Consider the following 14,957-nt stretch of genomic DNA (forward strand, 5'->3'; position numbering starts at 1 on the left):
GTACAGCATTAAGAATAAAAGTATAGCAAGGTACAAAACCCCATATCCAGTAGTCCAAATAGTGAAAAATATGAAATTTGCTATACTAGGAGAAAGTCACTGGCTACAAATATAATACAAAAAGGGTATTCAGATGAGCCACTACACTATCTGGTAATTCTTAGAAACACTGCAGAGGTGACTTGCCACACCAATTCCACCACAGACACCAAGAGCACTTCCAGCTGAAAAACAACCTCAGCTTTTCTGAAAGGTTTTCTAAGAAATCCTTTTTTTCTCCTTTAGCAAGCTGTGACTCATTGCTCTCTATAGCACAAACAGCTACCAGATACAGAACCCTAAGTGCCAGAAAACACTCCACTAGCTCACAGAGAGTGTTTCAAGTGGGAGCTTCAAAACAGCCTCCAGAACCACACTCGTGTTCAAAGGAGGTGCTAGAGAACACGGCTGTGTGAAATTTGGCAATCCAGCTTCACTGGCAGGAACATGGAGGTTAGTTTTGGCTCACACGAGACCCTCCACCCTGTAGTTTGCTTTGAACAGTTTTAATGAAAAACTCAAAAGTGAGATTCAGCTGTAACCATCAGTTTTTATCTAAGGGTGGTCAAAAGCAAAAAAAAAAATCTACTTCTGTGTATATATGTGTTTTGGAGGCGGTATGCATCTCTCCTTAGAAGAGACTCTGTATTTGAATTATCTTTGGAAGGGAAAATAGCTGGGAGACCTATAATTCCCTCTCACATATGCATGCAGGCAACCAAAACAGCGATGTGGTGGAGGATGGGGTGAATAAGTAAATGCATCGTCCAACTGGGCAGCAGACAAGCCTATCCACTTTTCTACTTCTAAAGGAAGAGTTAGTCACTCCTCCCACCTATTGCAGCAGCAAAATGAGAAAATGCTGCTCTTCAGCTTGAATAGACATTTATCTCATCGAAGAATCTAAAGATGGCTCCAGAGGTGCTATGAGACCCAAATCATTATAGTTTTGCTGCTTACCGCGTTGTATTTTGGAAATCCTCAAGCCTCAGAACACAAGTGGAAGGTGAATGAGGTAAATCACAGGATGCGTCTTGTTCTGACATGTGACAAGAGGAGGGAGAGAGAAAATCCACTTGAGGATGGTGAGTGGGAATACAGGATAAGCAGGACAGCCAGCCTCCCCTTGACAAGCATGCAAGTGAGCTGGCTGCCTGCCCCTCCAGGGCCTCCAAACACTTCAAAGGCAAGAGGTAGTTACAGGCCACTAGGATGTTTTCCACCCAAAAAAACATTGATTTAAAGGGAGGGTTCCCAGCACCCTAAAAAATCTGATACCTTGCTAACACAAATCACCAACATTTAGTTCAAGTTTTCTATTCCATGTAAAACCAGAGAACATATACTTAGCTTTCCTCTTCTGCAGACACTGAAAATTCAGAAAACAGGACAAGCTAGCTCATAAATAATTGCAAAGCCCCTCCTGAAAAAGGCTGAGAGGGAGGTGGCATGAAAGCTCCCAGCCAGGAAAGCTGTGACTGCCAAGGAGCAGAACAGAATAAGGACAAGGACAGTGTGTGATATCCCAGATCCATCTGTACGCAGAAATGAAAGGCATTGAGGAAAATATCAGTGCGGGTTATGGCAGGCATTCCCAGGTGTGGGAAAATCCTCAGGGGAAGAGTACCATCAACAGAAAATACAGCAGACCTTATAAGAGACAGCTGACGTGGCAGATCCTACAAAAGCTTGTCTGCAGTATCTGAGCGTCTTTTGTTCCCTAGCCCTATTCTTTCACCTGGCAGCTCACAGATTAAAAGACCTGAAAGATGTTTCTGTCACAGAAGACTTTTCCTCAAAAGGCTCCTAAAAGGAGGAGGGACCAGGGTAATGCAGGGTCCACTACAGGGGATCCGTGGCAGTGGAAGCTTTACCCTTCTAATAACAACTCCCCTACTTTTCTGGAAATTCTCCCTAACCCTATCCTCTCACTACCTGCAGAGTGATAACAAAGCCAACATTGTCCATCAAGTCTCAATCTGAAGTGACTCATTTATTCTCAGGAGCTTTGTGTTCATTTTTTCATCCTGGCATCCTAACAAAACAAGGTTTATGTCATCATATTGCCTGTCATATGTCTTAACTGTTTGTTCCTTCCTATTAACTTTTGAATCACACCGGACTGGGGATAGAGAGCTATGAGAGAAATTGAGTTTCTCGGATAGAAATTGAGTTTCTCTAAGATCGGAGAACCTCCCTTTGATTGGGTAGGGCAGAGACCCCAGTTCAGGTCTCTGCTGAGAGAAAGGCTAAGAGCAGAGGCAGCACTTATCCCTGCTCTTGGGCATGTCCTAGGCAATCAGCAGGCATGTGCCACCCGGCCAAACCACACAGCTCATTCTGCTTCTTGTCCTGCTGGTAGGCAGAGGATGGGAAAGGGAGATGAACGTGCTTTGTGGGGAATGGGGTCAGGTGGGGGGCTCAGCTGAACTTCTCAGTGGAGAACACAACATCATCGCAAGTCCGGCCTCACACATAAGAAAACTTGTTCTCCCTGCCAAATGGCCTATAACTTCATGACACATCATCAAGGACAAATGCCAATATTTATCAAGTACTCACTGAATCCACTGTGTAGCCACACACAAAACAGCAACCAGTTGGAGGGTTCATCCAGTAGATTTGTTGCTGCAACTTTTTCTTCCCTTTTGCTTAAGTACGGCAAGCAATGGAAAAGTCATGTTGAAGTCACTTTGTCTCCTAATGTCACGACTTTCTGAGTCTGCACAATTGATGCAGGGTTTCTTGAAACAAGTAGAAAGCATGTGATGAACTGAATGTGAGCACTTGGGAAACAGCGCTCCTGCAAGACTGCAAGGCTTGGCTCTGGAGTTAGTTTGTGACGTCGGTTAACAAGCAGCTATTTGCTCCAAGTGTGCTCTGCTCGGGCATTTTCCTGGATCTACTGACCAAACCACGAATTTTTAAGGAAAAGTGAAGGAAGAAACAAAATGCCCCTTTTTGCTGCACCACATGGTAAATTTCATTTGTCCCGTCCCAACTGCTTCTAGTGACAGTGCAGTGTTTGTCTGAATTTTTAACAGATGTTTCTAAGTATTCTTGACCACTTCTCTCTCCTGAGGATTTCTGCAGTGGGATAGCTCTAGATAGTAATGCAAACAAAGCTTGTAAGAGGCTCTTGGGGATAAATCTGTAGACACTGCATCTAGGATGGGTGTGGGTATGGGTCCAAGCCTTATGAAACTTTGTAAATATCCTCTAAAGACTAACAAGCTGGACTGACCCTGCCTGCAGATGTTTTTGAGCTTACCAGCCCCGCAGTGAAAAAAGCAAGTCAGCTTACAGATAACTGCAACACTCCTGAAGCAGCCTGAGAGCAGGACTTGAACTAAAATTTATAAAAGCAGGATATACTGGAGCAGAACAGAATAATGCAAAGGATGATGTGTGATGGTGTAACTCCATTTCAGCTCAAAATACCAGAGATGCTTCAAAGGGACCGGTCTGGGCTGAGGCAGAATTTCCCAGATGTCAGGTTGCCCTCAGGAACAAGCACACTGGATTCACTTGACAGGTGTGAAGGTACTCATGCAGTCAGAACACAAATTGCTTAAAAAAAAATAAAATTAAATCTCTGCTTTCATTTTTAAAGAAAATGAGCATCTTGCGCTAACGCCGGGTAAGGAGGCAGTGACGTCTGCCTGAGTTTGTACACAGCCTGAAACAATCAGCTAAAACATGCTCATGGCTGATAGTTTACATTATCGAAATGTAACCAGAGCTATTTAATTCCAAAATGAAATCTATTAAAGCTATTGTCAGTGTTTCACAGCAGCTGAAACTGTTTTTTTAAAAGGTCAGTCTACTAGCTAGAGAGTGAAAACAAGCAAGGCGGCTGTGCCAGCCCTTAGGACGTGGCTGCATCCTGCAGTCTGGCTTTGCATTCCCTTAAATGTCGGGCAAGAAGCAGCCGCGAGGTCTCAGCGGAGCCCGATGGCCCTGCCAGCCGCGGGGGGACGGATGGAGGCTCAGCTCCTGCGGGGGGACAGACAACAGGGCAGCTGTGGGCGGTGGGAAGCCGTGGGGTGAGCCCACATGGGGTCCCCCGCACGCCCCCACCACAGCACGCTGCACCTACGCCTTGCTGGGGGCACAGAAAGGGATTGCTGGAGAGGACACCACTTCTTTTTTCACCCCATTCAGCTTTGTGGCGGCTCTGTCATTCCCAACAATACCACAGCGCTCCCCCACCCCTAGAAAAACCCATAAAAACCCCAACCTGAGAGCCACTTCCTCACAAACAGCACAGCATAGCTCCAAACACCCCCACTGTCAGCAAAGACCGAGCATTTGCTGTCATCTTCTGTATTAGCATTTCTGTTAACCCCTTTGTAAGATCATTTGACTCGGTTTCAAAATTCCTCATTCTGAAAAACACTTGTTAAATATTGGCCCTGACTGCTACACAAAGTGATAGCTTGGTAGTCATAACCCACAAGATATATTTAGCCTCACAAACTCATCATCAATGGATTTTGAAAGCACTGTAGCCAACAGACTGGAAACCACATGCAATACAAACACATAATAGAACTTTTAATGTGCAAAGAGACTAAACAAAAAGATCCTTGACCTTCTTGCTTTCCCTTGCATACCATTATCCCCAGTGAGACAGCAAATGGAATGACGTGGAGAGCAACAGCTACCATCAAGCAACTTTGGAAGCCAATTTCTACAGTAGTTAAGCAGTTAATGACGTTAATCAGAATGATAACTTATTAAATTCTATATTTATGCAAATAGCATTTTGGCATATCGCATGGAGACCTGAGTAACAGCGCTCGCCAGGAAAAGGTCCCAACATCTTTTATATTTACCATTTTGGGTTTTTTTAATACCATGTAAAAGTGTCCACGATGGTCGGTATGTCAGACAAACCACACTTAAATAAAAAGCTCTAGTCACAAATTAATCTCCATCATCCCGAACAGATTAATGAACAAATTGTTTCATTCTTAACCTTTAGGAAGCAGAGATTAATCTCTGCAGCTACATACAATCTCTGCCTTTATCTTTTTAACAAGAAGATGACATTTCTTATAGACCTTCCTAAAACAGGCAACAATTGTTGAACAAAGAAAACAACAGGTAGCCCTCCCTCTCTCCATGCTACAGTAACTAGGGGATCTACAGCACAAAAATATAAAGCAACAGAGTAGTTTATGACTCTGACATGAAAGGACATTATCTGCGTGTGATGAGATGAATCAGGAAAAATGCATTTTAGGGTAGGCAGAACTTTAAACAGTCTTAGTTTTGTAAAGCCTGTGCAGAAAATTTACTTTTTTCCAAGAGAAATAGCTGGCAACTTCTTGGCTCTGGGTCATATTTAAATTCAAAAAGAATGGAAGAAAAAGGAGATTCAAAGAAGAGCTAGGAATTGCACTTTTAATTGCTTTCAAGATGTCAAAAAGAATATCAAGATGTGCTTATGCATGTAGTTTTCCCCTTTCTTGATTCTGTTGTTTAATAGAATTAAAATTCTGCACCAAATTTTACCCATTCATTTGGTTCACTCTCTGTCTTCAAGAAAATGAGGTGGGATCCACTTGCTACAGGATGTTGTGCAAAATTAGTAGTTCACCAATTGAAATTGTACCTCTATTTTGAAAATCAGTAATATTGCTTATACACAAGCCTCAACTGCTGATTTATTTATGTAAATATCTGTGTATCTGGGTACCTTCTCTTTGTTTCTGCAAAGCCTGCAACACAATGTTAAAATATCTCTAGAAAAAAAATAATTGTCCTTTTTTCTCCGCTTTGGGTACAAATTTCTGGTTTTTAAATGAATGTGCAGGTTTCCTGTTGCTACATGAAGCCATCATTTCAAAATACCAACTAATTCTAGGGTTAATTAAAACACAATGTTTTATATCACAAACACTTCATTTCTTACAGCACATATCTTCTCTACCTTAATGTGATTGCTGGCTATTAAAAGAAGAAGGATTTTTTTTTTTTTTAATTTAATAAAATAATTTAAAGTTTTACAGCAACTCACTTTATAGAGTCAACTTATGCAAGCAATGAAGCCTTTCCAGAGAAAACAGGATTCTCCGCACCTCCCTCTGGCTTTTCTCCCTACTGAATGCCGTGGCCTTCACTCAACCAAAGGAAATGAAAGACAGACTGAGACAACAGCATCACGTGGGTGAAGGTCAGATTGATTTTCAGCTGTGTGGTGCTGTTTTATCACCCTCAGGACAAAAGTTAAGCCCTTCATTTTTTTTCATGTCTGCTTTAACAGAGCAACTTATTTTTTTTCCCTGAAATTTTGGTTGGGCTCCATACCACCAGAATTACCAAGGATAGCTTAATTTAAAACATTTGTGGAGATCTTCTTTCCACAGAGTAAAATCCAGAGCAGCCCACACACCACAACAGTTCTATCCATGAGTTTCCTCTATTCCCTATGTACAAATAGTGGCTCCTTGAAACTACTGAGGTTTGTGCAGTGACATTTGCTGACAGCAGAAGAAGAGTGGGATGCAGCTGCCGGTTGTTCAGCAGTGATCCTGGGCACGGGAGAGGAGCAGTTGCTATCTCAAAAGGGGCAAGTTCACAAATTGTTTTTTCTCCCCATCCTCCTTCCCTTCCTCCCTCTCCTCCCTTCTTGGAGTGGCCAAGCTCTCCCGCCTGTCACTCGGTGATCTGGACATGCACGGCCAATTGCTGTGGCAGTCCCTAGAAAAGCAGATAGTTTTGCTAACTCAGATTGCACTTTTCCCAGCTCCAGTACCACTCACAAAAAAAATCACTCTCCCCAACTTGCTGCAAGGACTGGCTCTCCTCATTTCTCTTTCAATTAAGACTGATGCTCCCCCAAAGTAGTGATGTTATTTTCAATACAATCTTAGCCAGTCAGGTCTTCAAAACCAAACTCATTAACAGAAAATGAGGTATTTTGTACATCACAGATATGTATATGCATACCTAATTATTGAGAGAAAGCATCCATTTCTCTCCCATTTCCAGTTTTCTGGCAAAAGGAAAACTCAGTATTCTCTCATTTAAGGTGAAACAAGAAAATCCTACTCACTTTCATTTCCTTTTGTGTTAAATTTTGGGTTGAATTTGTCTTATTTGTGTGAGGAGTGCAACAGCATTGTGACTGCCTCCTAAAGATGACAGTTTATCCTCCATAAAAAGAAAGGACTACTGTCTGCTTTATTTATATGTACCAGAAGTTCTGGTGAAAATCAAACCCAGTTACACTTGATGGCATTAAAACACCTTGGAATTCAATTCCTACGTGAAACAGCTCTTGTAAAACAAACCATGACAAGTGTCTGTAAGAGAGGAAGGAACAGAGAAGGGCTGTAAGGTGAGATCAAGCAGCTATCCAGGTTGGATCTGAATGCTGTCTGAATGCAAATTAAATAATTTGCTAGGTTTTTGAACAAAGATTCGACTAGCACATGTCTTTAGTTCATCTGAACCTAGCTGAGATTGCCTTCCAAGACAGCACAGGGAGCAGCTTGATTTTTCATGGCCCTCTGAGGAGATCTGCCATTGCTGGTCCCCGTGGGATGGCTCAAGGAAGGCTCTGCATGTGTACAGAGCTCCAAGGAGGAGCCAGCTCTGGGACAATGGACAAGAGAGCAACTGCAGCTGAGAGTAAAGGAGAAACCAGTAACACAGTAAGGTGTAACTTAAATGTATAATCTGTGAAGTGACTCGGTTACATGCGGGGCCAGGAAAGGGCAAATGCCAGCACAGCGTCAGGGAGAGGACTGCTGAGAGCAAGATGTAGAATGGTGGCAGTCCAGAAAGGAGCAAGGAAAAAGCCTCTGAGGAGGGACCACAGGGACACAGGCAACAGGGAGAGGGGAGGGCAGAGAACAGTCACCCCAAGCACACAGCCAGAAGTCACAAAAGCACAACCTCATATGATGCAGAGACAAACCACAAACTGAGTACTACCATAAATGTTAAATAACTGTCCTAGATGCATCTTGAATTTTGGCTGGTTTTGGATTGGTTGGTTGCTGTGGCTGATCAATGCATATTGAACAATGTACTTCAAACCTGCTTAAACTACTCTTGGAGTCCAGTAAATTGCTGGCATTCACTGTTGCTCAAAGAAAATAAACACAGGTGTGTGTATTTATATTTCTATAGACTGCGAGTTTATAAAGGGAATTTATTCTACTTTTGTCTTTCCAAATTTTCTAATGAATAATTAGTAGATGTAGCTTTCTAAAATGACCATTTAGTATAAATTATATCAAATCTCATTTATTTTAAGAGATATCATTAAGTACAAAGTCTGCATGAGTGAACTGAGTTCACTGTAGAGGAAATGACTGGGAATTATGTTCAAAAATCTATTCAAATGTTTAATGTAACGGATTCCCTGGAGAAGAGAAAAGCAATGGGCTTCTTCAGCCTTTCCTTATGTCCTCCTCAGCAAGCCTAACAGTAATTGAGTAGCAACAAAAAGAGGAGCCAAAAAGTCTTTCACCATTACGCTGAGAAAGATTTTCAAGGAAACTTAAGGAAGAGATGGACCCACAAGCCAACAAAATGGTTTCAAGAGGAAGTTCACCCCCATGGTTACAGGCATCATCAGCAACAAAATCCACCTGGATTAAAGACCTTGGCTCTTCCACCAATTTCATGCATGTCATTAAGCAAACTGGTGCAGTTACAGTAATTTTCATCCAAAATAACTCAGGCTGTTGGGGGGATGGTCTTGAATTATCCACCCAAAGCCTGACCTCTTGTTCCCCTCATGTCGACATAAGGCTTGTGCAGCTCCATAGGGCACCAGATCTGGAAGGTGCACAGACTAAAAACCAGTTCTTTTAATTGTCAGCAATGTCAGCTCCCAAAGACAACACAAACCTTGTACCAGCATAAGGCACGAGATGGGAGGAAGGAAGGAGTACTCCCTTCAGAAGGAGGCAAAACTTAAGCCAAATTACAGTGACAACTTCTTAATTCCATGATGACAAAAATAAGAATTCCTCGTGTCAGGAGGAGGTTGCTAGTCTAAATGTTTAGAGACTACAAAGTGCTCCAATGCCCTAGGAAGTATTTAACATGAACAGACCAAGTGCCTTGAAAACACCAAATCAATTTTTTCATTAGTTAAGACAATGAAAGCTTCTTATAATAAGCAAGATGTTTGAATGACATTACCTGTAGTTAATACATGTAATTTAACTTAAATTTCTACTGAGTATATTTTCAACAATTTTCAATTGAATATGAAATAACGAAATCTATTTTTAAAATTCACCCTACTGTTAAAAGCACCTATTAAAATTATTTGAATGAAACAGCATTCAGAACATACGTACTTGTTGCCAAAGCTTTGAAGAAAGTCAGAAGCTACTTAGACCTCTGGTGGAGGTCCTCTGATGTGCAAACCCGGCTTGGAGAGCAACAGCCTCTCCAGCAGGTGCAGGGAAAATATTTCCCTTATTCAATTTATTTGACTGGTTCAGTCCAGTACGCAGTTTCGTTCAGAACAGAGGAACTGTTTGGCAGACGGTCTCTACTTTGCTTCTTGCCAGCCCATGGAAAGAAAGGCGTGAGACGCCCATGGAGAACAGAGCACCCGGCTGGGGCTGTCCAGGGGAGGACACGTACCTTGGTGGATCCATCCTGCTCACAGGGATGCTGTGCCGCAGGGGCGCGGGCTGCCGGCCGGCACGGCGGACACCACACAGCCCTCCCTCGGGTGGCACTCGAGGCAGGCTGAGCCCTGGGCTCCCGGACCCAGAGGCCATGCGGAGATGCTCCAGCGAGCGCTCCCAAAGCCAGCCAGCTGAAGAGGACCAACCCATGCTGGCACGTTTCCCTAAAGCCAGCCGGCACCAGGGGGTGGAGGCTGCTTTCTGGCTTCCCCAAGCCTGGAGCACAGTTAATAACATGCCAGCTGTATCTGCAGACAAGCCAAGTTTAATGAGGCTACAACAAAAGCATTCAAATATGCACTACAGAACTTCTGTGGGGATTTTTTTCTAGAGCTTGTTTTAAAAAAAAAAAAGAAAGATAGGAATTCTTGACAATGTTTGTACACATACTTCCTTCATTTTTAATTGATTTTAAAAAAACACCATTTATATTCTACAAATTCAAAGAAAATCAACATTAGAAGGACTTGTTTAATCCCACTACTTCCAACAGCAAAATTATGTTGTGGGATGAGTGCTTGAAATGCACTGCTGGTTGCTTTTTTCTTAATAAACATTGAAGTCTTAATTGTTTTTCCCCTACATGGCCAGACACCATCTTTCTGTCTGCCAGGTCTTCACACCAGGACAAGTACTGTCCCTCGCCTGCTGCTCGGGAGCCAGAACAGACACACAAACATGACCACATTACTGGCACGAGTGATGGAGGAGATAGCTGACCCCATGCTCTCCCATCAGCCACGCTTCACCATGCTCCTGTCTCTTACTCTGGGTCAAGGTACAGGAGGTATCTGTAAATTGACTGCAAAGAGGGATTTGGAGACAGTGGAGGGAGCAGCAAAAGAAGTCTGCTCAGGCATGAGTGGGTGGAGAAGGGGGAAAAGGAGCAATCACTCACTTTCTCCTCCACCAGAAGAACCGGAGAGTATCAAATGAAAGCAGGTGGTGACAAAACCAAAGTGAACAAAAGGAGGTACTTTTCCCCAATGCATAATTGAGCTCTGGGTCCCCACCACAGAAAATGCTAAAGGCACTTCTAAAGGGAAATTCATGGAAAAAGACTGTCTGAATAATTTAAATAAAAAGCACCACAAAGTGCCCAGATAAGTTTGCTGACATCTAGAAAAACATTCTGGGGAAATGGCACTATGGGACCATCAGGCTGGCTCAGCACAGCCATCCTTATATGAAGACTACTTACCCAATGGTCTGCAAAGGACGGGGAAAGAAATCAGGAAAGAAAGCACACTCAGAGTGCACCTCCTGTTCACTGCTCACATCTGCAGTCTGAAGATCTCAACAGCTCTGAATCTGCAAAGGTTGCTGGTTATGGCCAACAGTTTCTTCCCTCAACAGCCCACAGGAAGGCAATGCGTGCCCTTCTGCAGCATTGTAACCACAAATAATCTATGCTCTTGTCCATCTGAGACAGGACAACCCCAGTACATCCTCCACTGCATTCTCTAAGGCTTTATTAAAGGCCACTTTGTAAGAAGCATGCATCTGTTGTAGTCCTGGGTACCCTCACTGCAGTTATGAACTGCGTTTCATATACGGGGTTTTGTCTAAAACTCCCTGAATGCTGGGACCTGCTTATGGCAACAGGAATCCTTCCTCCTGCTGTAGGCACAGCTGCCCTTGCAGCACTTGGCAGGCTCCAACCTGGGAAGGAGCCTTTCCATTGCAACCCCTCCCTCTTCTTTAAAAAAAAAAAAACAAAAAAAAACTTACTTAGATTTCTATAATGCCAATAAACAAGCCTGCCCCATGTAGACTCCCACAATGCTCCCTCTGCGTAACATGGTGATGGATTACCCTTTGCAAACAGAAATATGAAGCAGGAGAAGGGGAGGCAGAGCTCCAGCACCCCTGGTGCCACAGAAGGGCTGTCTTGAAGCCTGGGGTGCTGCAGGGGGATCTGGGTGGGCTCCAGCTCCCAAGCGCAGGTCCTGCTTCACACAGGAGGTCTCTCACACTGGCCAGGACCCAGCACTGGCTCTTGCTTCACAGCATTTGGGGTGGCTCAGTCTCTGTGCATCTCTTCATTTCTGATGCAGCAATGTATCAGGAGGTGAGACTGGCTTTGCAGACAGCAAGGGGCCGACCTGTACAAGACTACCAAAGAACAACATGTTTCCTTTAAGAGGCCTCATTTAAGACATGCACCCACTTTCTCTTTTTTATTCATTTTTATGCATACCTGTGCTTACTTTGCAGACTACTTTTTGAACTAGATAAAAGCAGATAAAAGAACTCAATTAAAGTAGCAAGAATGAAACAGTCCCTTGCCAATACAAGCAGGGTAACTTGTCATCCTCAGCTCCTCACTGGGCCATATGTTTAAAAATGACAGGAAAATGTTCTTCCTGTGTGAAAAACATATGCTGCTTGAGGAAAGACATCATCATTGCTACGAAATGTCTGTGCAGCCTCAGAATGCATAGCTGGGCAGTCCACAGTGACTGCTGGCTACGAGGGGGCTAAGAAAGGGGTGGAGAGAGCTCATTGCCTCCCTCCTGCCAGGGGTTTTGGTAACATGCAACCAAGCCGCCCGCAGCCGCGCTGGCAGCGCTCCTATCTGCACGCGCAGTGCCTGGTGCTGCCTCCCTTGCCACCGTCCCCGGGGGGACCCGGCACAAAGGTGGCCATGGCGATTGGCAGGGGATGGCGCCTGGTGCACTGGCACACTCTTATCAGCGAGCACACTGCCCAGCTCCACACGCCGGCTCCCGCGTGGCCGCGGATCTGCTGTGGGCTCACGGCCGGGCCCCGCTCGGGGAGACCCTCGGCGAGGCCACAAAGCGCACCCCGAGCTGGGTGTTTATGGCGAGCGAGCATTGTTTGAAATTCACGTGTCCCCCCCCCACAAATCCCTACAGGCCTTGGCTCGCCTGCAAAATCCAAGAGAGCCCGACAAACCAGTGCTGAGGCTCAGCCCCACCAGTGCCTCCCTGTGCCAAGGGGCTGTGCTGGGGCTGTGCTGGGGCTGTGTGCCCTCACTGGAGCAGAGCAGCACGGGGGTCTCACCTACCTTGGCCTGCAAGATGACCCTCCGATCTGCCGGACAAGCAGTGCTGTTAGGAAGCATAACACTTTGCATGACTTTGTCAAATGTATGCAATACATGAAAGGCTACACTAAAGCACCTTTGCCAGCAGCCCCCACCCAGGGGGCAGAGCCAGCGCTGGTGCCTCAGCAGACACTGCACAGGATGTGCTGCAAAACCTCTGCATGGGCAAGGGTAACACACACCCACCCTGACATTAAATTTGCAACTATGCTTCTGTTTGACTCCAGATCCGAATTCAGATGTGGGGATGTGCTTTGTGTTCTACACCATAAATATATATTTCACTGAGGGCGGGCAGAGAAAGCCAGTCAGCACAGTTCCTTATCAGCACACTGGTTTTCTGGCACGTGCAAGCAGAAGTCCTGGAAAAAGGTTGGTTGGGAACCTCCAGGTAAACTCAAGCATCACCTGTGAGGTGACAGCAGTCAGACCACCCAAACCACCCAGCCAAGTGAACCCCTACAATAATCTGGGGTTTCAGAGCTCTCAGCACTGATGGGCACAAACACTGACTGCAGGGAGACATGTGCAGCACCTGGACACTGCAGCCAAGTGCCCAGGATCCCTCCCAAGAGCCCTTGGGATCCCTGTGCTGCCCCTACAGCTGGAGAGGGGACGTCTGGGACAAAGTAAGGACAGGAGCCTGCGCTTGGAGCCCTCCGAGTGATTGACAATAAAAACACTGCCCCGGTGCCCATTTTCAGATCTAGACAGCAAGAACTGAGGACTCCAGGGAAAATCCATGTTTTTACAGTTTCTGATATTACTGAGCTTTTCTGGTGCCAATTTTAAAACACTGCTATGACCTCTGGAAAGTGGGGAAACTGCATTTCAGCACGACAACACAGAAAAGAACAAAAAAAGGAAACTTGTTATTTTTTTAAGCTTGAAACACTAGTCAGGTTAAGAGAAAGGAGCAGAATTCTGGCAAGGACAAGAGCACTCAGACTGAGCCACAACACAGTAATTAGGGCCAGTAGGTCATTAGAGACACAGCTGTATAAACTAGGTGTATAATTAAGTTTCCACACTGCTTTTTCACAACTGTATTTCAGTTTCTTTTGTGGAGGACAATCAGTAATTGATTAATTTAAAGATGCAACAACAGCAGCAGCAAAAAGAGAGGAAATCTCTGACTTGCCAATCGGGTGCAACCAAAGATTACAATTTTGGGGAAGGACTAATTTTGGAAATGTATGTAAGATGTCTCTCTTTGTCAGTGGGAAGTACAAAGTGCCACCTGACAAAAACATTCATGAGACATCATCACTTGTTGACAAGCTACCGTATATGGTTTTCTGGATAAGCATCCTGCATATACGGTTGCATGGCAATTATAATTCTTGTAGCAGGTGAAATATAAGAAAAATGCAAAATTATACACTAGCATGAAACAGTTACAATACCTCGTTTCAAACGTAAGCCTAGTGTACAAGTTACAGGGCATTTAAAAGGAGCAACTGCAAGACTTTAATTATAAACTAGTTCCTACCGTAGAGTAGTTTAGAAAAATCAGCCGCTTCCAAGCTGGCAATATCCATATATAGCTCTGCTGCTGTTTGAAACAGACAACCTGTAAAGTTATCAACAACAGAAGAGGACCTCATGAAATGCTCAGAGACCCCGCCAAAACCTACTTCTGTCCGCTTCATTGATGCACTAATTTGCTTTAAAACACTCTACATTCACTTGAGCAACTGAAGAAACAGGCCTACATGAGGCTATTCTGATCCATGGGAGGAAGGGGGCGGAGGAAGCAAAAATAACACAATAAAATACTGGAGCTAAACCCAGACTAATGCAGGTGGATTAAAACACACAAGCAAAATGACAAATCCTGTGACTTTTTAGCCACTTTTTATCAGACAACAAACCACTTGGCATCAGCCACCAGACATTGATAGATCACAGAACAGTTGCTTGATGTATGCAGCCTCTGGTGCTGGTTGTAGGACACAGTAAGTTGTAAATCCACATGTAATTCTTTACTCTTGTCACTAATGCTGTAAGATAACATCATGCTACAACACCTACACTGTAACAGCAGTATGCAAAAACATGTATAAAAAAGACTGCACATGATGCCAATGCAATTACTTGGTCCTCTCTAGCTAAGGGGATATGGGATACCAGTGAGTTTTAAATTCATTTTTAAAGCTTAACACATCCAGTGTATACAC

General features: G+C 44.2%; 1 protein-coding gene across 4 annotated transcripts in view; it reads right to left on the reverse strand.

Annotated features, from left to right (window-relative positions):
* ZNF423 (zinc finger protein 423) overlaps nt 1-14,957 on the reverse strand; it is a 229,555-nt gene that overhangs the window by 142,569 nt on the left and 72,029 nt on the right. For 2 of the 4 annotated variants that reach the window (XR_007907447.1, XM_051805568.1), the window contains exon 4: nt 14,270-14,350. The exons of 1 other annotated variant lie outside the window; for it this stretch is intronic. Coding sequence is in view for 1 of the 3 variants with exons in the window: in XM_051805568.1 (XP_051661528.1) it covers nt 14,270-14,350 (81 nt within the window). In the remaining 2 variants the exon portion in view is untranslated. Of the gene's footprint in view, nt 1-9,660; nt 9,941-14,269; nt 14,351-14,957 lie in introns of those variants that run through there. One more of the 4 variants, XM_051805571.1, reaches the window with a different exon arrangement.

This window comes from Manacus candei, unplaced genomic scaffold (assembly GCF_025592945.1).
Source record: "Manacus candei isolate 608988 ecotype Guabito, Panama unplaced genomic scaffold, ASM2559294v1 h1tg000065l, whole genome shotgun sequence".
Taxonomy (NCBI): Eukaryota; Metazoa; Chordata; class Aves; order Passeriformes; family Pipridae; genus Manacus; species Manacus candei.